This window comes from Sus scrofa, chromosome 6 (genome assembly GCF_000003025.6).
Source record: "Sus scrofa isolate TJ Tabasco breed Duroc chromosome 6, Sscrofa11.1, whole genome shotgun sequence".
In the NCBI taxonomy this organism is placed as follows: Eukaryota; Metazoa; Chordata; class Mammalia; order Artiodactyla; family Suidae; genus Sus; species Sus scrofa.
The window spans coordinates 78,986,444-79,011,662 of NC_010448.4; the positions used below are offsets into that span (position 1 = coordinate 78,986,444).

Below are 25,219 nucleotides of genomic sequence, written 5' to 3' on the forward strand. Positions count from 1 at the left end.
TATGCCGAGGGAGCGGCCCTAGAAAAGGCAAAAAGACAAAAAAACAAAAAACAAACAAACAAAAAAAACCCCAGATTCCAGCTGTCTTTTATTAAGATAGACAGTAAAGACTTTTGTAAAAATGTAGTAAGGAGTAACCTTCTTCTCACTGAAATTTTTTTTATTTTGGGAAACAGTTTTTCATAAAAAATATTATTTTCATTAACATGTAGTAGTTTACCATTTCTAAAACGAATTTTAAAATATTCAAAATTTTCCTGTTTTAATTGCTAATACAGTAATTATTCATAGGTATAACCCACATAAACAAATGCATTGGGGTCCCCAATGAATTTTTAGAGTATAAGAAGGTTCTGAAACCAAAACTTTTGAGAACCACTTCTCTACAATCAAGTCTCTAACCTGGAATGTCCCAGAAGCACCTTTGCCAGTTATTTGTTCTAACTGGCCTCTCTCTACTGCTCTCTGGAGAGCATTCTTCAACAGCTGAGGCCTGCAGAAGAAACAAAAACAGTGATACATATATCAATGAAGGAAAGATTTGAAAAAAATGGATCCAGGGTTGTTCTAAAGAACGAAAGTTCTGATTCCTTTGTGTAGTACTTTGTTACAGTGGACAAAAAAGTAATAAATTGTTGGCACTCTTAATAAGTGGCATTCTTTTTTCACCAAGCAAACAACCTAAACCATTACCTGTACATACAGAACCACGGACTACACAGAACCAATTTCCAACTTGCCAGAGCACTTCAAAAACCAATCATTTATTACCATCAGACCACAACAGCAACCACACTTTGTAATTAAGCAAAAAATGGATATCCTGGAGTTCTCATCATGGCTCAGTGGGTTACGAACCCACTAGTATCCATGAGGATGTGGGTTCAATCCCTGGCCTCACTCAGTGGGTTAAGAATCTGGCGCGCCGTGAGCTGTGGTGTAGATCACAGATGCGGCTCAGATTTGTCATTGCTGTAGCTGTGGTATATGCCAGCAGCTATAGCTCCGACTCAACCCCTAGCCTGGGAACCTCCATATGCCACAGGTGTGGCCCTAAGATAAATAAATAAACAAACAAATAAAAAAAATAGAATGATATCTTTAAAGTCCCATTGAATTCAGGTACTCTTTAAGGAAAAATTCCTGGATTTTTAAAAAGTATATAAACATTAACACATAAACTGAGTTGTTTTTTGCAAACTAGTATTTAAAGTCAGCCTAGTAAAATACGATTTCCCGAGGGAAAAAACAGGTTGTTCTTAACACAGTATCTATGCCTTAAGAGAGTTGTAGTGGTTTTTTTGTTTGTTTGTTTGCTTTTTAGGGCTGCATATGCAATATCGAAGTTACCATGGCGCTGGGGTCAAATCAGTGTGGCAGCTCCAGCCACAGTCACGGCCTCAGCAACACCATATCCAAGCCTCTTTGGCAACCTCACAGCTCATGGAAACGCCATATCCTTAACCCACTGAGCGAGGCCAGGGATCGAACCCACATCTTTATGGTTACTAGTTGGGTTCATTACCACTGAGCCACTCTCTTGGTAACTCCCAAGAGAGTTGTAGTTAAAAAAAAAAAAGAAAGAAAAAGAAAATTAATAGCCTAGGTCATCAAAACTAGATGGCAGGCAAAAAGAAACAGTATCATTAAAAACGTAACAGCAAAATGTTTCAAAAGTTGCTCCGTCAAGGGGCAATGGTTTGGTGGGTGAAGAATCAAGGAAGTTAACTTAGGGCATAAAGGGGTCTGTGGTATGAAACAAGATAAGAGTCAAATGGAAAGCTATACATTCAGAAAAGCAATTGGTAAATTTGAAGAAATGGTTAATCATAACTCCAAAGTTTAGTGATGTGCTTTGCCACATCTCCCAAAAATTACCAAAATGGCACCCAAATGGGAGCTCCTTTCTGTGGCTTAGCGGTTAAAGAACCGGACTAGGATTTATGAGGATGAAGGCTGGATCCCTCAACTCGCCCAGTGGGTAAAAGACCTGATGTTGCCATGAGCTGTGGTGTAGGAAAGCAGCTGTAGCTACAATTCGACTCCTAGCCTGAGAACTTCCATATGCTGTGGGTTAGACCCCTAAAAAGCAGGAAAAAAAAAAAAAGAATGGCACCCAAAGAGCAGAAAATCATGACTTATTTGAAACCAGTTACTTGGTAAGTTGTTAAGATGAAAAGATCAACAACTTGGCAGCCCAGTGAGGGACAGAATGATGAGGGCCAAACTGCTACTACCACTTGAGGTGCTTTCATGAGCTTTGACACCTTTCTTTGGAGAAGAAATTTTGAATCTTTTTATCTAACCACTAAGCATAACAGGCTGAGGTGACACTAGGGTTAGTAATTACATCATCCATACGCTTGGGGAGGATGAGACAGGGGATCCCATGTTCTAACAGGATGCTAAAGTTAGAAACCATACTGTCTGACACTCCAAGTGAAGAAACTCCCTATCACCCCCCAAATACCAATGAAAGTATTTCTTTAATTTTTTTTGTCTTTTTGCCATTTCTTGAGCCACTCCAGCGGCATATGGAGGTTCCCAGGCTAGGGGTGAAATCAGAGCTGTGGCTGCCGGCCTACACCACAGCCACAGCAACTCGGGATCCGAGCTGCGTCTGCGACCTACACCACGGCTCATGGCAACACCAGATCCTCAACCCACTGAGCAAGGCCAGGGATCGAACTTGAAACCTCATGGTTCCTAGTTGGATTCGTTAACCACTGAGCCACGACGGGAATTCCATAATTTAAAAAAAAAATTTTTTTTTTTTTTGGGTCTTTTTGCCTTTTCTTGGGCCACTCCCTCGGCATATGGAGGTTCCCAGGCTAGGGGTCTAATCGGAGCTGTACCTGCCAGCCTACGCTGGAGCCACAGCAACGCAGGATCCGAGCCACGTCTACGACCTACACCAGAGCTCACGGCAACGCTGGATCCTTAACCCACTGAGCAAGGGCAGGGACCGAACCCAAAACCTCATGGTTCCTAGTCGGATTCGTTAACCACTGCGCCACGACGGGAACTCCAAAAATTTATTTCTTAATTGTTATTTCCCCAATACAATTTTTTTTTTCTATGTACAGCATGGTGACCCAGTTACACATACATGTATACATTCTTGAATGAAAGTATTTTTAAGCCAGTATTATTCCATTCAGAATGAATACAATTTATGCCATAACCTAAAACACACTCAAAGTCACTCATCCCGCAAATATTTACTGAGTATTTATTATGGTTATGCAGGAATAAACACATAGATCTGGTCACTAAAATCAAGGAATATAAGAGATGATGCATTACATAATAATTATAGGAGAGTGATAAGAGTCAGAGCTGAAGCATGTGCATAGACTCTTTGGTCAAATTAAAAAACTAATCTGAGAAGTGTCTTCTTAACCAAGGTTCAAATGCTCCAGGAATGAGTTACCAGTTAAATTGGTTCCCTTAACATTTTTGTTTCCTCAGCAATACCAATCATCACACTAGCATATGCCTTGTGGTGGGCCTTTAGAAATCTCAGGGTTCTATCACTCACTCCATTCTTCAGGTAAAAGCACACTTACCAAAGGCTTCAAAGCATCTCACATCAGCCCCTTCTCTCATCACTGCTACAACCTTAGTAGCCACCATGCCCTCCCTTCTGGGCACTGTGCTTTCTGTTTTCATAGTGCACATCACTATTAGATCAGTACATCTACAAAGGCCTCAACGGATCAGGTTACTCAACGTTCAGGTGTCAGATCTTAATGCCTCCACCCAGCATCAAAGCTTCCATGGCCAGTTCTCACCCCTTGTTAGTGTAGATCCAGACACAGGCTTCTTTCAGATCCCCCAAAAGAATGTCAACTCCTCCCTGTGAAATTTTCTCATAAAGTTCTTTTAAGACTGCTTTCCCCACCCTATCATCACATCTAAAGTCTACACAGTCTTCTAGAAGTGCCCCGTCGTGGTGCAGTGGAAACAAATCCAACTAGAACCATGAGTTGCGGGTTTGATCCCTGGCCTTGCCCAGTGGGTTAAGGATCCGGCGTTGCCGTGAGCTGTGGTGTAGTTTGCAGACGCGGCTTGGATCCTATGTTGCTGTGGTTTTGGTGTAGGCCAGTGGCTACAGCTCCGATTAGATCCCTAGCCGGGAACCTCCATATGCCACGGGAGCGGTCCTAGAAAAGGCAAAAAGACAAAAAAAAAAAAAAAAATTTTTAAATAATAAGCAGCTTAGAGGACATAGTTAATGCTGAATATTTGAGTTTCCAAGAGAAATTACATATGAAGGTATGAAAAGGAAAATATAATAGAACCTAAAAAATAAAACCCACAAATAAGGTTTTAATTCTAGCTCAGCTAAAAACAATTCTTAACTAAATATTTAATTTTTGTTTCTCATGAAAGCTGGGCTGAGGAAATAACACAGACATCTGTGTTTTAAAGTCTAGGCCTATGGCTCATACCTGATGTCCACTCTAAGTTTAGGGTAATACTGAGACACATATTTCCTGATGAGACTGTAGGAAGCTTCTTTAGGTTCACAAAGGCGGGTAAAGGCCAGTGGGAGGATATCTTCCAATTTTACTTGTGGTTCTGGATTCACTGCAGAGCTCCTGTTCTGAAATGTAATTATCAAAAATTATCATCATTTCAGGATACTGAGCTTTCTGTTCAGTTGCTTCTATATTCAACTCAAGGGCTTTCCTAAGCTGATTGCCAAATCAACTACAACCAAAAGAAAACCATCCCTTTTTTGCACAAACAAATCACACCACAACTGGTGTAATGTCATTTGTGTGGCAACTTCTTTCAGATAAAAATTCTGAATTAGGAGAGTTAAAAATATATTTAAAAACTAAAAGGTTATTAAAGGCCTTAACTCATTCTTAGCCTTCAATAACAAAGAATGAAAAGGATCATGCAGCACCAACATCACTGCACAAAGTTCACTTTGAAAGTTGTCTGAAAGCTTTATAAAGTACAAAAACCTTCATTGCTGTTAAAACAAAGATGCAGCAGAACAGTTAGATTTCAATTACTGACATACTTCACTTTGTTACTGTCTACCTTCCATAAATGGAAGAAAAACTGGCTTGAGGCATGGTTTTAGGGTCTAATACTGGGTAAAAATGTATCTGTATGCCTCTTCTAGTTTAAAAGATATTTCAAAAAAGCAGGAAAACTCATGGAGCTACCTGTAGTTGACACAGGACAGTTAAGCACACAGGCTCTAGGCTGCAGTGCCTGGAGCTGCACACTGTTCAGTCCACTCACTAACTCACTGAGTGATAACAAGCAAATCAATTCTAACCTTCCCCAGGCCTTCGAAGAATGGCTGCACTGTGCATAGTGCACACAGTGAATAACACATAGTAAACATGTATTTTTGGTAGTAGTAATTTTATTACAGTGCGAAATCAAACTGTGGTATAGACTTACCTTTCTGTTTCTGGATTTCTGAGGTGTTTTTCTTGATTTTTGGACCACAATAAAACTCCCAGAAGCACCTTTTCCTTTTACCTAAAGTAAATTAACTTCAGTTGCAATAACCAGTATTTTTAAATTATTCTGCCTCATATTAATAACTTTATAGTAGACTAAGCAAATTACAGAGCATGGTGATGCAAGAACTAATGTAAAGTGCTGTTGAACTCTTCAGAGGACAAAACAACAATGGATGAGCTGAAAGATTTGGGATTAAATCCTATTTGAATCTAACTGTTCAACACTGGACAACCTTGTAAACCCTCTGAGCGCTTGTTTCCTCATCTACAAAACTGGGAAAGAATGCTAGTATGCTACCACATTAAACAGACTACTATAAGCTTGCAAAAAAAAAAAAAAAAAAAAAAAAAAAAAGGAAGGGACACAATCTTTCTTAAAAGAAAGATAGCTCCTTGCCACAAGTTCAGAGCCTAGTTAATCTCAGACCACGTTTCCTACAGTTTGCCCATTATAGACTATTACTGCGTTTGGGAAAGGTAATCTAATGATTTTAGACTCTGCACATGATGGTGTAGGTTAAGTCCTTCCGCATATTTAGGCACCGTCACAGAACCTCTCATTAACCTGAGTCCTCCACGCCTTAGTTTACTTACACTACTTGTATACGGCAATCAAACTGAAACACTTTCAGCCTATAAACTTGTTGAAGCATCAAACTGAGGGTCAGCCTGTGAGGCAAAATAGGTCACAAACTATATTTTCATAAAGAAAAACATGAAACTAGCACATAAACTATGCTGACATAGGTTATACTCCATTTAAAGCTATTATAAAATATTGGTAGTAGAAAACTGACAGAACATGGTAAACCAACTATAATGGAAAAAATAAAAATCATTAAAAAAATAAAAAATAAAATATTGGCGTTCCCTTGAGGCACAGTGGGTTAAGTATACGGTGATGTTACTGAAGTGGCTAGGGTTGCTGCTGTGGCAAGGGTCTGATCCTTGGCTTGGCAACTTCCACATGCCACAGGTGAGGCCAAAAAGTAAATAAATAAAGTTATTATTCAATAACGGCTATAGGGAGTTCCCATCATGGCTCAGTGGTTAACAAACCTGACTAGTATCCATGAGGATGCAGGTTTGATCCCTGGCCTCACTCCGTGGGTTAAGGATCTGGCGTTGCTGTGAGCTGTGGTATAGGTCACATATGTGGCTTGGATCCTGTGTTGCTGTGGCTCTGGTGTAGGCGGAAGCTGTAGCTCTGATTAGACCCCTCGCCTGGGAACTTCCATATGACATGAGTGTGGCCCTAAAACGCAAAAAAAAAAAAAAAAAGCTATATTCCCTGTGTTGTACAATATATCTTCAAAACTCTAAGTAATGTTTTGAAGTACTAGGCCAAGTAACATGGATATATGCCTGAAATCAATATTGGTTTTAGTATTATTCTCAATTTATCCAAGTTTATCTGATGCTCCCTAAAGCTTTTAATAGTTTTAAATACTAATGAAGGTGAACATATTTACAAAGATAATTTATAATAACCACTTTAGCCACTTAAGTTAGGCTTTAAAACTAAGAAACTTAAGAACAATTATCTTTTCTGCTATTGCATTAATAGGATTCCTCAATCCTGCTTATCATCTTCAGTACTATATAATCCCAAGCACAAGCACCCCCTGAAGAAAAACCAATTAAAAGTACAAGCAGCTAGAAAAAAATTTATATACTGTCATATTGCTTTGGTTTTCTAGAATAGTTATCTTATTAAAGATAACTGGCACCAGTGATTTTGAAACCTAGTCTAAGATTATAAAACAAGGTCAAGGGTAAGCATTTCATCATCATGTTAACTTGTTTTAACAAATAAACAAACAAACCCACAAAGCACTAAAAGCCTACATATTATTTACCAAAGATGGATTTAAAGCCAATACATGTTGAAATGATATTACAAACAAATGTTTAATACCTGTTTAATAACACCTCTATTTAATTCTCTTTTCAGCGCTTGTTTAAGGAGGTAGCCCCTTCTCTCTAGCTCCAGAGAAGGGTACTTATGGATGATGTATTTTCGAATAGCAACCACAGACGCACCACTCTTCTGGAAGCATGCCTAGGGAACAGATTTATCAAACCATACACGTTAATTTAAACTACCTGTTTTTTATGTGTTTTCTGACACATATGTTTTCAAAATAAATGGTTTTGGAAGTGAACTTGATTAACGAACGAAAAAAATGGCAGGGAAAAATGAACAGCATTTCAGGTAACTTCAGTTCATCATGGCTGTGGAGAAAGACAGAATTAACAATATTTCTGCAACAAATTTAAATTGTTCAAAACAGCCAAAGAGAAGATACAACATGTGAACACCATTCTGTGTGTTAATGAAGAACCGCCTTCCATTTTAATTCTATTTTATATTAAGACAGATCTTTAGCATGAAATTAAAGCAGGCATTTCTATCGCTTGTAGGTTCACAGATGTGGCCCATTTTATGGAATGAACTTTGGCACACCAAAACCAATAGTTCTCCACAGGCTTTGTATGAATGTCAGCAGATAATATAAGCAAAAACAATCTGAATAAATGACATAAAACCGGGTTTACAGATGCAAAGCCTTAAGGGAAGTTGTGCATAAAAATGAGAGTATTCAATTGCAATTTAAAGTCTCCTCCTCCATTTCCATCCGACTTATCTATATTCCATTTGACTGATGCCCATGGAAGACTCAAGCAGGTCATCATGTCACAAAGGCAGCAAATTTTTCCCCCCCAAATTTTGAGGCACACAGCAGCATCTGTTATTTAGCTAATGGGCTAGTCTTCCAATTTTGTGTAGCCATTGTCTCATAAACTGACTACAGGATTTACCCATTATCACTGGATAAAGGCTTGATTAAATATTATTTTATATACCAAAAATAACTCACAGACAGACGGACCAGAAAAGACCATGCAACACAAGTTAATATGGACTGTGTTAATATGGATCACCCACTTCAAGTAAATGTCTCTGACTTATTGTAACCTACTGAAGTTTACTCTTGGTCTTAAAAGAAAATGCAAAGCAAAGAAAATCAAACAGAAAAGAACACTCTAATGCTACAACAATCCTTTGGCGCCACCAAATTGATAATGAGATGAAAATATATATCAGGACTTCTCTCAGATTCAGAAAATGGTATCAGTGGCCTGAAATTATAATTTGTTAAATGCATGGACTACATATGATATAAATACATACATGCACACATGTATATTATATATTTCATTTGTACAAATATGCATAATATTTCAACTATTCTTTAGGCCTATTTATACTGTCCCATCTTTTTGTCTTTTCTAGGGCTGCACTTGCAGCATATGGAGGTTCCCAGGCTAGGAGTCAAATCAGAGCTACAGCCGCCGGCCTAAGCCACAGCCATGCCAGATCTGAGCCACGTCTGCGACCTACACCACAGCTCACAGCAACGCCGGATCCTTAACCCACTGAGTGAGACCAGGGATTGAACCCGCAACCTCATGGTTCCTAGTTGGATTTGTTAACCGCTGAGCCATGATGGGAACTCCATAGTGTTTATATTTTCGTTCTAGTATTTTTAAAAAATTTAGTCCATTCTCCACCCTCACGGTAACCTTGCCCCTTCAAACCTAAGCTGAGTGGTCACAAAGTGAAATCCTAGAAGAAAGGCTACACAAAGAAAAGAGATCCACAATAGTCAAGCTACCTAGACCAAGGAAGTCTTCTCAATGAGTTGAGAGTACTCTTGAAGGAGTGCAGAGAGAGGTCTGAAAGCAAACTCTTTTCCAGTTTGTCAGTGCTGTCTAAGAAGCACCACCAGGCTAAGAAGGACCACCAGGCTCTTCCTTCCTACGTACACCACCACTGGTTAAACTGTATCTATAACCTTCTCTCCCCAGTTCTGACTCAGATGCTAGCAATAGGGTCCCTGAAATGAGTGTCTATGGCTTCTGTTTTAACTCCTCTTGTCATCTGCTCATGTGAAATAAACATGGCAAAATTAATCAGAAAAATTTATACAAAAAAAGGGCAAGGTCAGATTAGAAGATAACCTTAAATAAGAAAACAGTACCTAATGATCACACGAGCTAATGAAAGTCAATGAATTATAGTAAAGTTATAAAGCTATGGAAGGAGGACAGTTTTTGCAAGTATTCTAGAACGACTAGGTGATATGAAGCAAAGCAGTAAGGTTTCTAAAAGGGTTTTCTATTGTTTAGGTGTGAAAAATAACCAACTACTAACATGAGACACTAAGTTTTGAAAATGGATCTGAAGATGGTACTCTTTTAAAATAAAAATTTTCTCAATGTTATTCAGTTACCCTGGGTCAGTTAGATCTCAAAAGGGGAAGGACCCTGTTTGCCTTATTCTGTGCTATATCACTAGTACGGCTGCTTGATCAGAGAAGCTAGTCCTCAACTGTTTGTTGAATTAACACGTTCAGCCTTCAAAGAAAAGCTACACTTAAACTGAGTGAAAAAAAATCTAAAGATAAGTTAAAAATACTTGCTATAGTAAATTAGAGTTTTTAAAAAAATTAACAGTGCTCACCAAATGTGATAATATTATAAAAACATAAATCTAGCCATGGCTTTCTTCTATTTAAATCTCTTAGGAAGCAGAGCAAAATCTCTGATGTCTGCACAGGACTATGCCATTTTCAAGTAAGCAAAAGACAAACAGAATAAATCTAAGATGAACTGCTTGAAATAAAAACTTGCCTTAATGGCCTCAGTTAGGATTGCATCCATCTTGGGACGTGGGGAGGAAGCCATCGGTGTTTGTTTCTGGGCCCTGGCTAGCTGGCTGGCAGAAAGGGTAGCCCAGGAAGGTATTGTTTTTTTCACTTTCTTCTCCTTTTCTTTAGACTGATCTTTCTCACTTTAAAACAAAGAATTGTTATTATGCAAGATAAACTCTTCAGAAAGAAGTATAAAGTCAGAAAGAAGAAAAGACCAGAGAGGGATTAAAAAAAAATTAATGTTTAATTCATTTCCAAATTAAAGTTACACATAAAATAAGGAAAATTTTACAAAATAAAATACTTAAAAAAAAAAAAAAACCCATTAAACTGGGTACTATAAAATGAATTGAAAAGGTGTTTTCTCTCAGGTTCAGGAGGAGTCATATAAATTAGCACTGGTATGAAGGGTCAAGTACATAAAGGAAATTTTTAAATGTATTCTAATAACAACTGAAACAGATACAATTTAGTACAGTGCAAAGAACTCAAGCTCTGAAGTCAGAAAACCCAGGTTTAAGTCTTAGCTCCAACATTTAACAGCTATGTCATCTTAGCAAGTGACCTGGGTCTTAGTCTCTTCAGCTGTAAAACAGTAATATAAAACCAAATACTTTATAAGGTGCAACAAGAAACCATGAGACCATGTTTATAAAAACAATTTTGTGAGCCATAAAGCATTATATATAAATTTTATTCTAAGTAATAATAAGACTCCACACATCTAAAATACAAAATTCCACAGACCCTACATGTATCTATAAAACTGGGATGAAAGATGCCCTCAGGGTTACACCTAGAAGGTAGAGTTCTAAGTTATTCTTTTATTTAAAAAGTAGTACCTAACCATTCTCACCAATTATGAACAGAAAGAATGCTACCGGCTGTCTGAAAAAAAAAAAAAGGTTTAATTGAAAAAGAATCACTATCACATTGTACAGACTATCGATAGCAGATTACGCTTTCAGATTCTCACAATCACCCTCTAACTGGATACTTCATCAAATATACAGAGTTTTAGGTGACTTTAGCAATGCCTTGATAGAGACCAATGCTTTCTAATGTAAGCATGCACAAGTAACTCACCCTTGACACAGAGGGAAGAATAAAATGGTGAAGTATCTTCCAGATCAGATTTTTATAGTCATGTTTCATTTCTTACTGAAATTATGTCAATGCTTGCAATAGCAGACCCTCCCACAATGAACTCTAAGCACAAGAACACATTTAAAGCCAAAAGGAATGAATTCTGAATTATTCAAACCATTGTTCTGATAACTACTACAAATTCTAATAGGCCATTCTACATTGTAAGCCTATTTCAAAAACAATTCTAAAAAAAGTAAATCCGAATAGCACGTATCGAGCAAAAAATCAATGTTATAAAACTTAAAAAGTCTGCTCTATGGTCCTTTTACATACTCTTCCATTATAAGTAGCAAGAAGGCATTAAGTCCTTACTCCTTTTTGGTTTCCTCAGAAGGCTTGTTTTCTTCCTTCTCTTCATTCTCAGGTTCCCCCTTTGGCTGCTCTGCCTCACTAGATGTAGCAGGTGGAGTTTCATTCTCTTGTTCTTCTACAGTGGAGACAGATTCCTCTGAACTTACATCTGGTTCTAAAAAAAGATTAGGTGAGTAGTAACTGCATCAAGTAAATACATTACAGCCAGAGTCAACAAAAGGGTAAACGTTTCTCTTTAAATAGAAAAGCCCAAGGTGGCAATTAACAGCTGGGTTCTAAAATGAACAAATGACCACGAGTGCAGTTTTCTTCCTTCTATGTCACTCAAATTGCCCATGGGGGGGTTGATGACCCAGACCATTAGGTGAGAAAAGGAGAAGGACAGGAAAATTACACAGAAAGGGAAACTCATTTCAACCCAAATCAAATCTCTTGATTGTTCTACTCTGTACCACTGATGAGACTCATTCGTTTCATAATTTAACAGACATAACTTAGTAAGGGAGTAAGTAGTAGAAAATTAACATGTATTTTCTAAGGGAAATGATTGGAACAAGTGCAGAAATATGAGAGGGGATACTAAAGTCTATAGTTGCTTGTCTGTGTCTTTTTTCAGTGGGCCTCTTGGAGCAACCACTATAAAACACAGAACCCTAGGAAATAAATGGTTAAGCAGGGACTTTAAAGGACTTTGGTAGCCAAAATGAGACAAAAAAAAAAAGTATATGCTTGAAGAGTCTGGTCATTCAAATTATGAGAACACATTACTGGCACAAAGACGACCTCTTTGAGGTGGTCATATAAACATGAGAATTTTTTAAAATGCTACTTCCTTCTTATAGCCAAACCACATACATACAATGCTAAAGGAATTCTAGTTTCTCAACAAACTGAAATTCTAAACCATAAATTTCAGGATAGTCAACTACCATTTGTAAATCATCCTAGGTTACACTCTCCAACCAGATTTGTTTTTTTTTTAAGGGCCACACCCACGGCATATGGAAGTTTCCATGTTAGGGGTCTAATTAGAGCTATAGCTGCTGGCCTACACCATAGCCACAGCAAGGCAGTCTGCAGGTCTGCAACCTAACCACAGCTCACAGCAACACTAGATCCTTAAACCACTGGGCAAGGCCAGGGATCCAACCCCTGTCCTTATGGATGCTACTCAGGTTTGTTACCGCTGAGCCACAAGGGGAACTCCTTTTTTTTTTAAGGGCAGATTTGCATTTAAGTTAAAAAAAAAAAAAAAAAGTTCCCATGTATGTTCAGCCAAACTAAATTCAGAGCCAGATATATCTGTATTCAAGTTCAGACTTTATAACCATATAGCTTGATATCTTAGGGCAAGTTCTTTGATATCTCCATGTCTTAGTACCCTTACCTCACAGAAGCTATTACGAGCATCACATAAACTGCTCAGGTTTAGGGGAAATCTGTGGGCCAGGACTTGTACTATGATTCCCATCCTCCTCTGGCCTCTTCTGCTTCTAGAACCGTTTTGCAAACATTAAGGCTACAACTTCATTTTAGCAATGGTAAGTAGTGATATACATGACTACAAGATGTTTTTGTGGGGTTTTTGGCCCCACCTACAGCATGCAGAAGTTCCTGGGCCAGGGACTGAACCCATGCCACAACAGTGACCTGAACCACAGCAGTGCCAATGCTGGATCCTCACCTGTTAAGCCATCAGCGAACTCCATTTTTTTTTTTTTAAATCATGATGCATCTATTACTGTTCCTCGCCTCACCCATGTGACCTAACTGGCTGACCTAATTGGTTGTGTAAGAAAGTCTAGTTAGTCATGTTACTTATTTTTACATTGCCTTATTCTAAAAAAACTGAAAAGCTGAGACTGTTTACTGAGTTCTACTGCAACAACAAGGCTATATGTTTAATTCCACATTATTTTCCCTTGATAGCTTATGGTTCAATAAAGATTCAGTCGCTCAAACATGAATATGTATTACCTGTAAGATACTGTTTCCAACTCATTAAACTATTGTGTCTGCCTTTGTGGATTTATAAAATTTAAAGCATGAGCGTTCAATTATTTCCATGTACAAAACACTATAATGGACAGAGATAAGATAAAAAAACACAACTTGTGAAATATTGGTTGGTCTTGTATAAATTGTTACACCTGAACATGCTAGAATATCCGGAAAACTCATGTTATTAGTGATTCAGTAGCTCCAGCTGGCTGTTAGATAAATGTGGATCATGATGTGCCATCAAGTGGTTAATCTTAGTGCTGGACAAATAACCTATCATAACACACCAGCACCTATTACTTTTTTAATATGCTAATTCCCATGTCTCCTCACTGCCTTAGGCTATAGTACCCAAACTGCTTATGGTATTCATCTGAGGATTCTGAGACAAACTCCAGGCTCAGCTAGAAAAGAGTATATCCTTCGTGCGCCACGGATAAAAGCAACCAGGGTGCACGTATTACTTTATTCATGGTATGTGCTGGTCAGCAAGTATTTGGTTCTAACAGCAGTGACAGGGACAGCACCATGTGCTCCCTGGCAAACCTGACATAAAAGGCAAGAGAGAAAGGGGGAAAGGACAAAAAAGAAAGAAAAAGGTCATGAGAAGAATAAGAAAAGCAGTCCCACCTCAAGAAGTGGTGATTAATGCCATAAAGGAGCACGAATGATCCAGGCTGATGGTTCTACCTTTCTCTTGAGTTCCTATGTTCCTGCCTCTGTCTGACCAATCTTCTCACCTCCAACACCAAAGTTATAAACCACTGTTTTGATCACCCTTTTGTTCCCTTACGGCCTCCTGATGATTTCTATGCAAGCCTTTCACCGCCCATCTTGTAGGCCCAAGCCCTCCATTCCTCCAGAGGATCAGCCCAAGACACTATATGCCCTGAAGCTACTCCTCCATGGTTCCTGTCTTCTCCAGCTATCTTTCTGTTCTGAATTCCAAGAACATGAAATTTTCACCTTCGAAAAAATCTTTAGAGACAAGATGAAATTCTTTCTTTGCCCACATGGTCTGGAAATGATACACCACTTCTCTAAATGTTCTTTCCAAATACTTAGGCATGAAAAAAGAACAACTAAGTTCAAGGGAATTTACAGGAAACTTCAAACTGAAGCAGAAACCTTTGCCTTTTTATGTTGTCTCCTGCTTTACTTTACCTGGTTTTTGTTCCTCCCCGTCAGCAAGCTTGCTCTTGGGAGGAGTCTCCCGGGTAGAATTCACAGCTCTACGAATCGGCATGGTGTTATCTTCTACCTTCTAAGAAAAGAAACAGCCATAATTATACATGTAAAAAAAAACTTCTCTTTTCTCTCTTTCTCAAGGGGCCTAACTGGATTTCAGAAGAATTCTTCAAGTCGACTCCAGGATCTGATGCAAATTACTTTTAACACGTTTTTCGAGATGAAATATGATTTTTAAGAAGTACTTTTCAAAGTATTTCATTTTTGCTAGAGTTCAAATGGAAGCAAGTATTATACTTGATTTGGAATAAATTTAGAAGGTTGGAGGTTTTCTCAGGAATTTGAGGGGAAAGGAAAGATGAAAAGAACTTTGCATCTACTTGATTTTTTCAGATTTACAACCCAGACTCCCCAAAGTAGAGGAAGGAACAGGTACCAAGAAGGACCCAGCAGGGCCTGAAGTCAGGGACTGATCCAAGAGTGAGCTTCAAGAATGTGTCAGCCCCTACCTCACCTAACTTGTCCGCGTGGATCAGCTGAGCTCCTACTATAAGTGGGAGTGCCTTAGGATGGACGAGGTCACCTTGAGACGTATCAGTCGCCATTTAAAATAATTTCTAGGCCCGAGTACAGGTTACACTCTGAAGCCTCTGCTGTTAATCACAAGGATTTTTCCTAATGGTTTCAGTGTGGTGAAGAATCAACCTAAAGCACAGAAAAGACCTGGAGTGAAGATTAACAGAAAACAAAACTAAACTAAAATGTCTAAATTTAATATACATCCAAAGGGGGAAATTTTTCACTATAAAACTTACAGTTAAGTGACAGATGCCTTCGTCAGTTATCATTCGGAAAGATAAAATCACTATCAAAATATAGACTATGAAAGCAGCGACTAGGACAAATGCACAAGCCACAGCAGCTGTTGCACCTTCCACATGAACAAGGCAACAAGGACAAGAAAGCTCCTAAGGAATCTAACCCCATCCCCTCTGGCTCCTATCAGGATCTTAGAAAGAAAAGAAGAGGAGACCAGGGAAGAGTTTTAGTCAATGTTTACTCAAAGATCAGTTTACTAAAGAGAGAAAGCTATTGTTAGTGTTTTCAAAGGGGTCAGGAAACTTAACTGTAACCTTAACTCTATCTCCCTCAGAGAAGTAACAGAAGGGCAAAAATACTGAAGAACATGACAGTCTAAGAGCCTCCAGACTCCGAAAAGAAAATTCAGACCATCACCCAAGAGAGTCAGTATGCTTCTAAGACCTTATTTGTCATATAGTTAATGTTAAGCAAAACTAGCACAGAATAAAATTAAATATTCAAAAATAAATCCCATGTAGTCACTCAAATTTAGGTGATCATTAACACCTTCAGCCCCACCCCCATCTCATCTCAGACTCAATGACATTTTATAATAAAACTTCTTCCAAAACATAATATGACCAGTTAAGCATTTAGATCTCTGAACATTAACAAAGAGCTGGGAAAGGGTAGACTAGCTATTCAACTTCTACTTTAAGCTCTAGTCCTGTATAGAAATTTAAGGGCTTTCAATTTGTAGGTAATAGTTTCAAGATCCAGACAAGGTGCTTTCACATTTACAGGGAAAATCTTTTTATGAGAACACCAAGAGCAGTGCCAAACTTGAGAACTATCAATCAGGTGCAGTGAAAGGCAGCTGAAAGAGTTCAAGACAATATATATAATTCTCAAGAGTTTATTAGGAATATCCATGAATATTTAAAACTTAACTGTTGCAAAACTGCTTAAAATGCTCATATAGCAATTCACTTTAAGAACTATAAAACAGACATAAAAATAGTTGTTTTCTGATCTGTGAAAAGTTGGGTTTAACGGCATTATTTTGATTTGTGAAAGCTACAATTCTACTTGGGAATAATTTTAATATATAAACCTGTTCACTCATCTAACTAGCACTTACATAGTAACATATTTCCTTGATTAAAAAAAAAAAAAAAAAAGACAAATCTGGAGTTGCCGTCGTGGCGCAGCAGAAATGAATCTGACTAGGAAACACGAGGTTTTGGGTTCAATCCCTGGCCTCGCTCACTAGGTTAAGGATCTGGCATTGCTGTGAGCTGTGGTGTAGGCACAGACTCGGCTCAGATCTGGCGTTGCCGTGGCTGTGGCATAGGCTGGCAGCTGTAGCTCCACTTCAACCCCTAGCCTGGGAACCTCCACATGCTGTGGGTACGGCCCTAAGAAGCAAAAAAAAAAAAAAAAAAGGGCAAATGTGATGATATCTTTTACATGTAAATACCATACAGATGTAAAACTTCAAGTTATTCTTGGTAAAGTGATACTGCTAATGAATTCATCTATCTTCCTCCCTCTCTCCCTCTTTTTTGCCTTTTAGGGTCGTATCTGCAGCATATGGAAGTTCCCAGGCTAGGGGTCAAATCAGAGCTGCAGCTGCCAGCCTACACCACAGCCACAGCAACGCAGGATCTTTAACCCACTGAGTGAGGCCAGGGAGCAAACCGGCATCCTCATGGATACTACTAGTCAGGTTCCACTGAACCACAACGGGAACTTCGAATTCACCCTTCTTAACCCAAGATAATATTACCTAGGTTTAAAAGGGTACTGTGAAGTCAATGAAACTTCGAGGAGTCTTTATTCACAGAGTATCTTTAAAGAATATTTTCCTGGAGTTCCCGTCATGGCTCAGCAGAAACGAATCCGACCAGGAGCCATGAGGTTGTGGGTTTGATCCCTGGCCTCGCTCAGTGGGTTAAGGATCTGGTGTAGCCGTGAGCTGTGGTGTAGGTCACAGATGTGGCTTGGATTTGGCATTGCTGTGGCTGTGGTGTAGGCAGGCGACTGCAGCTCCAATTAGACCCCTAGCCTGGGAACCTCCATATGCCGGGGGTGCAACCCTAGAAAAGACCAAAAAAAAAAAAAAAAAAAAGAATAATCTATGATTCTACCCATCATTCTACTCTCTTGATTCTTAAACACGCAGACCTTCCTTTGGTCCTAGCACTTTGCTCATGAGTTCTCTCATACTGCAACATTCTTTCCCTAGACACTTCAATCAGGTTTCTGTTCAGTGTCCCGCTCTCGGAAAGCCCTCCCCTCCTGATCCTTCCTATTTTTCTTAGATTTCTTTACAGGATTTAATTCAACCTGTAATTCAATATATTTCTATTTACTTGTTTTTTCTGTCTCTCCTAATGGAATGTAAACACTACCTGGGCTAGGACTAGTTAGTTCGTCACTGTATTCCCAGCCCCTAGAATGATGCCCAGCACATAATGGGTGCTGGATAAACACTGAGGGAAAAAAGCTGAAACAATGACTACATCTGATAATACTTATTATTATATTCAGTATGTGTAAAGAACATTTAAAAAATAAAACTAAACTTTAAAATTTAATATAAACATTAAGAAATGTTTGCTTTAGCTCTGAATTTTTTTTTCCCCCCAAAGGCCACACCTGCAGCACATGGAAGTTCCCAGGCTAGGGTTTGAATTGGAGCTGCAGCTGCTGGACTACACCACAGCCACAGCAACCAGGGATCCCAGCCGCATCTGCGACCTACACCACAGCTCACAGCAACACTGGATCCTTAACCCACTGAGAGAGGCCAGGGATCATACCCGAACCTCGGGGATACTAGTCAGGCTCTTAACCTGCTGAAACAAAACACAAATTACTAAATTTCCTTAGTAAAGGTCATGAAACTTGAAGCTTCAGTCTATAACACTTTCTTTATAACAGGTTGGTTAATGAGTTATTTCATAAGTTCACCATTCATTACAGAGGTAACAAAACTATATAGATGGTTAATTAACACTGCCTTAACAACACACGTACCCAGGGAGTCCCCGTCGTGGCTCAGTGGTTAATGAATCTGAATAGGAACCATGAGGTTGCAGGTTCCATCCCTGGCCTTGCTCAGTGGGTTAAGGATCCGGCGTTGCCATGAGCTGTGGTGTAGGTCGCAGACTCGGCTCAGATCCCACGTTGCTGTGGCTCTGGCGTAGGCCGGCGACTAGAGCTCCAATTGGACCCCAAGCCTGGGAATCTCCATATGCCTAGAAAAGGCAAAGAGATTTAAAAAAAAATAAAACAAAACAAAAACCCCACCACCACCACATGTACCCATTTAACTTTTGTTGCTGGAGTTCTGAGTGATCAGACTTTTAAGCTGCCATACTTGTTTTCTGGCATGGCTCTTATCTGGCTGGTTTACTACTGTATACTTGGGGCCTAAGAAACATAGCAGGCATGGAATTGGTGCTCAACAAATATTTGTTAAGTGAAAGAATGAAGAGATGAAACTTAATAAGTTTTTCACCAGGATTCTTGTATGTGCCCAAATCAATCTGTTACCTGTGGTTTATGTGGTCTTCCTGTGATCATCAATCTGTTTTTACATTTTAAATTTAATGTCATATGAATAATATATAAGATTTGCTTTTGTTGAGGGAAATGCTAAGTTGTTTAAATGCAAGCAATGGAGAAAAGGTTGTAAAAGTACAAAGTCCATAATTGCTGAGTTTTAATTTACCTTCTCTACATGAAGAGAAAGCACTAGAAAAATAAGCGTAAGTTTAAAATGTGTTTCAGTTTAATGATATCCTTGAAAACATGCATTTTAGGAAAAATACAATTATTTCATATTTTACCATAAAATGTCTGCAATATAATGTCATTAGCTATGCGCTGAATACAACAAATTGTTCCCAATCTAATGTCTTTCATTATATTCAGACTTCACTGGTAATGTCACAAAAAGCATGCCTATAATTTGCTGGCAACTTCTTTCACATTTCAATAAACCAAGTAATTCAGTATTACTTAATTAGTGTCTGTCTTGGGCATAGATGCTAAGGACACTACGGGAATCCTCACAAGATAAGCATAACCTAACTGGCTGAAGAGTTAGGATTTTCATCTAAACACGAAGAAGAGTTCAGGACACTTGCTCCAACTTGCCGTCTTCAGTCTTCCAATTAAGCTTAGAAAGAAAGCCAACAATATCCTCTAAAATATTACTTCTGCTTTGAAACACGTTACACTAGACTTTTGGAAAGAGCAATAAAAACTTTAAAAGCTCTGAACAGGTTTATGCCTTTCCAGATGAAACAAATCTATCTTCCAAAATTAAACTAGTCACGTCTAACTTCACTCTAAGACAAGCCGGCTTGTCAGTAAAGTTCCAGGCGAATTCCTGGGTATATTTCTAACTAATTTTCACTTTTCAATGTAACGAAAAGTCAGGAAGCATAATAAACCACAGAGAGAAAATGCCTATGCGGAGAGGGCGGTAAGGTTCACCTTGCGCAGTCCTTTGTGCAGGGGAGCGCACTCCCTCAAAAAAGTTGTGACTCGTTCTCCATCACAGTAGTCAATTCGGTATCAAAACTCTGAAACCGGGCTCTCACTCGACCACTCCTGCCTCCATCTCTATACAAACGCTCCTAGTCACAAGTTGGACTTTGTTAACTAGAACCACACCGTCTAAGGAGCGGTGAGCAACAAGCTCTAGGAAAGCCATACGGGAAAACGAAAGCTTAGGCCCGCGTCGCAGCAGCAGCGGCAGCGGCAGCGGCAGCAACAGCAAAAGGCTTTTCAGGGACGCCAACAGCTGACAGCGCGCCCAGACCGCCGAGAGACTGGGCAAAGACCAGCAGAGACAAAGGCAGGGAGCGGCCGGTGTGCTGCGCGAGCACAAGGCGGGGGAGAGCGGAGCTAAGATGAAGACTGCGAGGCCAAGGAGGGCGGGCTCAGCGGCGGCGGACACCGAGGACACCGGCTGACAGCTCGGGCTCACGCTGCGGAAGGCACGCTGGGAGGCCCACGCCGCGATCCGGGCAGCGCCCGCCCGCGCGAGCCAAGAAGCGGCGGACCGTGGGCACCAACGCCCCGCGCACTCACCGCTGGGAGCTCCGTAATGGCGGCGGCGGCGGCGGCAGGGGCGGAGAACCCGGGGGGGCGGGACCGCCGCAGCCAGTCACCGCCGCCGGCATCTTTCGAACCGGCCCGGAAAACCGCTGAGGGAGTGGGGTGAAGGGGAGGGCGGGGGCGGACGTCGGGGGTCCACCGCGGGGCTCCGGAGCATGCGCAAACTCTCAGCCAATCGGAGCGGGCGGGAGGACGCCAGCGCAGGCGCACTGGGACGCAGGGCCCTCGATCAGGGAAGAGCTCCCCCACCTTCCCCTAGTCCAAACAAAACAAGGGCGGGAGCGCGCGTGCCAGAGGGCCCCGGAGGAGGCTTCAGCTCAAGGGGCAGGGGGCTAGGTCGCAGGGGGGAGGGATGGGGGGGGCGGAGCGGCCGGGGAAGGCAGACAAAAGGCACCACCTCCAGGGACGCGGGCGCCCCGCCCCCTCCGCTCAGGGAGCGGCGGCGGCGCCCCGGGCAAGCGTCCTCTGCCACTCGCCTTCGGGTCTAGCCGACCCGCGCCCACTCCCCGTCCGCCTGTTCCGTACTGCGTTACCTCTGCGCTCCCCCCTTCCTGGCGCCCGCGTCCCGCACAGCTTCTCAACGCCGCTGTCGTAGCCGCTCGTCACCACCGCCGCCGCTGTCCTCCAGGCCCAGCCGCCGAGCTCTGCCGCCCCGCCCCCCTGCCCGCGGCCCCGCGCGCGCGCTCGCGCGCGCCCCCTTTGCCAGCCCCGCCCCCCCCGCGCGCCGGTGGCCGCGCCCCGAGCCCGCGGGAGCGAAGGGAGCGCGCGAGATTTGCCTCCCCGGTCGGGCGCGCGGGGGCGCGAGAGGGCGCTCCGGGACGCGGGGACGACCCGGCTGGGGTCTGTGTCCGCGCGCAGCTTTCGCCGGCGCTGTGCTAGTGGCGCGCGTTAGCTTGGGTGGTGAGGTTTCGCTTCCTCGGAAGGACACTCTTTTCACTTACACTTCTGTGGTCTATTTCAGTCCCCGGTCTTAACTGGGCTTTGGCTTTGGCGATCCGCCTGCCTGCCGTTAGAGGGGTTGGCATTTCCCGCTTCTCAGTTTAGCTTCTTTGAAGACCGTGGAATAATTAGGAATTCAGCGGAAAGTTCATTTCCTCTCATTCGTTCCCATTAAGTATCCATACAGTACAGGGCAGAGTAATGGCTCAGGAAAAGAACTGTGAAAGTTGATTTTCTAATCATGAGTCTTCCCTGGCTCCCTAATCCGCAAACGCGGGAGGGTTCTCAACAAGGAAACCTTGGGATTAGAAAACGGAATTCCCTAGGAAATGTCATATTAGGTTGGTATCAGCGTACTTAGGCTACGTATTGTTAAAAAGTGTAACTTTTCAAAATCAGTTTGGGAAAATTCGATGTATCTCCAATAGTAGGTGTTTTGTCGGGGGTAGAGAGGGTTTGGGTAATGAATATAGGGAAATAATAAGCACAATTGCCTTGAGGCTCACAGTAGTATGACTAATTCTCAAATGCATGTTCCTGTCATTTTAAAGATTTGTGAAATCATTTAGCTCAGTCCTCAGGCTCTGCCATTAACTGTCTCACCAGCCTTCCCAGGTATAGCCATCTACTCCATCTGTTCCAAGATCAGCTGTATAAAAATTTAACCACCACACCACCACCAATTCTTTACAAGGTGTTATCATTAACATCCCGATTACATTACCAGTGCCCTGGTGTTCTAGTGTCAGGCTAAACATGTTCACAAGGGGTTTTGGTTACTTTGTGCCATTTCTTCAACCTACTCATTTCCTTATCAACATTTCTATCTTTTGTCTCCCCCCCCCCTTTTCCCTCTTTTTTGGCTGCCCTGTGGCTTATGGAGTTCCTGGGCAGCGATCAGACCTGAGCCTAGATTTTTTTTTTTTTTAATTTGCTTTCTTTTTTTTTTTTTTGTCTTTTTGCCTTTTTTCTTGGGCCGCTCCCATGGCATATGGAGGTTCCCAGGCTAGGGGTTGAATCGGAGCTGTAGCCACCAGCCTATGCCAGAGCCACAACAACGCAGGATCCGAGCCATGTCTGCGACCTACATGGCAATGCTGGATTGTTAACCCACTGAGCAAGGGCAGGGATCGAACCCGCAACCTCATCGTTCCTAGTCAGATTTGTTAACCACTGCACCACGACGGGAACTCCTGAGCCCAGATTTTTATGTGTGTGTACTTTCTAGGGTTACACCCGCAGTATATAGAGTTCCCAGGCTAAGGGTCGAATGGGAGCTACAGCTCTCAGCCTACACCACATCCACAGCATCTGAGCTGCATTTGTGACCCACACCACAGCTCACAGCAACACCGGATCCTTAAACCACTGAGCGAGGTCAGGGATCGAACCTGCAACCTCAGTTGGATTCATCTCTGCTGCGGGACTCCCATGAGCCAGCAGTTTTCTACCTACACTGCAGCTGTGAGTACAGGATCTTTTAACCCACTGTAGGTGCCAGGGATTGAACCTGCATCCTGGCGCTGCAGAGATGCTGCTGATTCCGTTGTGCCACACAGTAGGAAGTCCAATCTCCCTTTGTAAAGACTCTTCCATGTTTATGTATTCAAATACTTAAAACATCCTATCTTTCCTCTTTTTCCCTCAAATGTCTGTAGCCCCATCTCATGCAAGAAGTTGACACACAGGTAAGAGAAAACTAGATTTCTCCTCTCCACAGATTTTTTATTTTAAAAAACACACAAACACAAACCTTACTCTGTTGTTTGCAATATATACACCTGAGGGAAAACCCTGAAACAAAATTATTTTTCAAGAGGGTGCACATGGAGGCTTGCACGTGCCCCCACTCCATGCACTAAATCTACCGCTCAAGTCTGAAGCTGTTTTTCACTTACAAAGGGATTTGAAATTTTTATTGTGCGTGTTTTAGTGCTTAGGCATTTTACCTCTGCTAAATGTAATATGTCATCAGTTTTGATTTTTATACTTAGCTGAATCTGCGTTAAGACTCCTTGGGGGTATGGTTTTATAGTTTTTCTCACTTGGCTTTCTTTGAGCTATACTGGTTGTATAGTATACATCATTCAGTTGCGTTTGTTAAAAACAGTTACATGATGAGTTTTATACCCTTTACTTAAGCAGTGAGGCTGTTTGATGTTCTTCACTGGAGGGAACACATACCTTTGTGTGTTTAGGAGCAGGACAGATCTTATAGAGTGTATGGAGTTATGGTCACAGCACTAGTAAAACCCTCTTGCCCGGAGACTTCTCACACTGATATCAAAGTCCTTGAAGTTCCAACATTCATTCCTTTTAAGCTTCACTCTCTTCTATAGCACTTTCAAAGTGATAGTAGCAAGGAGAACTGAAATACTGGCCTCAAATTGATAGTTGAGAATTCACTGTTTTACTTATTTATTTTTTTGCTTTTTAGGGCCGCACCTGTGGCATATGGATGCCAGTTGGGTTATTAACCCGCTGAGGCACAATAGGAACTCCCATGAATTAATTGTTTCAACCTCTGTAGCTGAGAATCAAAAGCTCTCCATTTGACAGTTACAGATCAGAAGAGTAAGAATTCTGCGTGTCTGACTAGAGGAGGAGCTTCCAGGAGACAGAAGAGGAATAATTATGCTGTCATCTGTCATGACTGCACAGTTCTGCCCAGGGCCGCCCAGGTTAGAAGATAAATGGCTCAGGAGACCCAGAAACTTGAGGAAATGTAGGGTTTTGTGAACTAGAAAAGCAAGTGTTAGGAAATTCCCAAAATGCAATTGTATCATCTCGTTTTCAACCAAAAACATCCATTTCTTTTAGAAGCCAAGTCCTTGTTGAAACTTTAGCATATAGCTTGCTTTGCAGACATCCTGGCCTATGGTCAATGTGATCAGTTTTTAACTATTCCTCAAATTTAAAGCTAAGTGATGCTTAAGTCTGTTAAGCTAAAAGGTATTGTTTTGTGTAGAAAAGCAAAATATGTGACTTTGGAGATTTAGGCATAAGGATAGAAGCTGAAGAAATTGCAGATTCTGAGAATATTCCAGACCAGAGTTTTGACAATGCAGCATGAGGCTGAGCATTGAAAGATACATCAAACTATTTTACTCATAGTCCACCTCATGTTAACATATTGATGTTTGAAGAATAATTCTTGATTGCCTGGTGGGGAGAGAAGTTTCTGTTCCTAGCAAGCTTGATCTTTATTTTTCCCACAAGTCAAGGCTGATGGATTGTAATTTCACACAGAAGTAACCAAAAGCCAGGCCACAGCTCGGATCCCTTAAGAAGATACGGTCCTGGCAGGGTTGAGAGAAAGCCTAGAAATAGTTCTCTATTTGGCTGCAGCTTGGAAAGGGATGGTAAGAGAACTGACAATTTATACTCTTAGGCAAAAAAATGGAGGCTGATGAAAAGATTTAATATTATTTCACCACTGCCACTCCCTTAATGGTTTTCTCTATTTGTTGTTACCTGGTT

The 25,219-nt window shown here is 41.1% G+C and overlaps 1 protein-coding gene across 11 annotated transcripts in view; it reads right to left on the minus strand.

Annotated features, from left to right (window-relative positions):
* The window catches only part of HP1BP3 (heterochromatin protein 1 binding protein 3), a 32,371-nt gene extending 10,893 nt beyond the window's left edge, over positions 1–21,478 (minus strand). Inside the window, exons 1-9 of one of the 11 annotated variants that reach the window (XM_013999048.2) lie at positions 21,334–21,474; positions 15,373–15,568; positions 14,840–14,939; positions 11,675–11,828; positions 10,194–10,353; positions 7,414–7,557; positions 5,431–5,511; positions 4,455–4,609; positions 403–493 (exon numbers count right to left, since the gene is read on the minus strand). In XM_013999048.2, the coding sequence (XP_013854502.1) occupies positions 403–493; positions 4,455–4,609; positions 5,431–5,511; positions 7,414–7,557; positions 10,194–10,353; positions 11,675–11,828; positions 14,840–14,939; positions 15,373–15,468 (981 nt within the window). In that variant the 5' untranslated portion in view covers positions 15,469–15,568; positions 21,334–21,474. Of the gene's footprint in view, positions 1–402; positions 494–4,454; positions 4,610–5,430; positions 5,512–7,413; positions 7,558–10,193; positions 10,354–11,674; positions 11,829–14,839; positions 14,940–15,372; positions 15,569–15,678; positions 17,253–20,173; positions 20,317–20,773; positions 20,917–21,333 lie in introns of those variants that run through there. The other 10 variants (XM_021097637.1, XM_021097636.1, XM_021097634.1 and 7 more) reach the window with 10 other exon arrangements.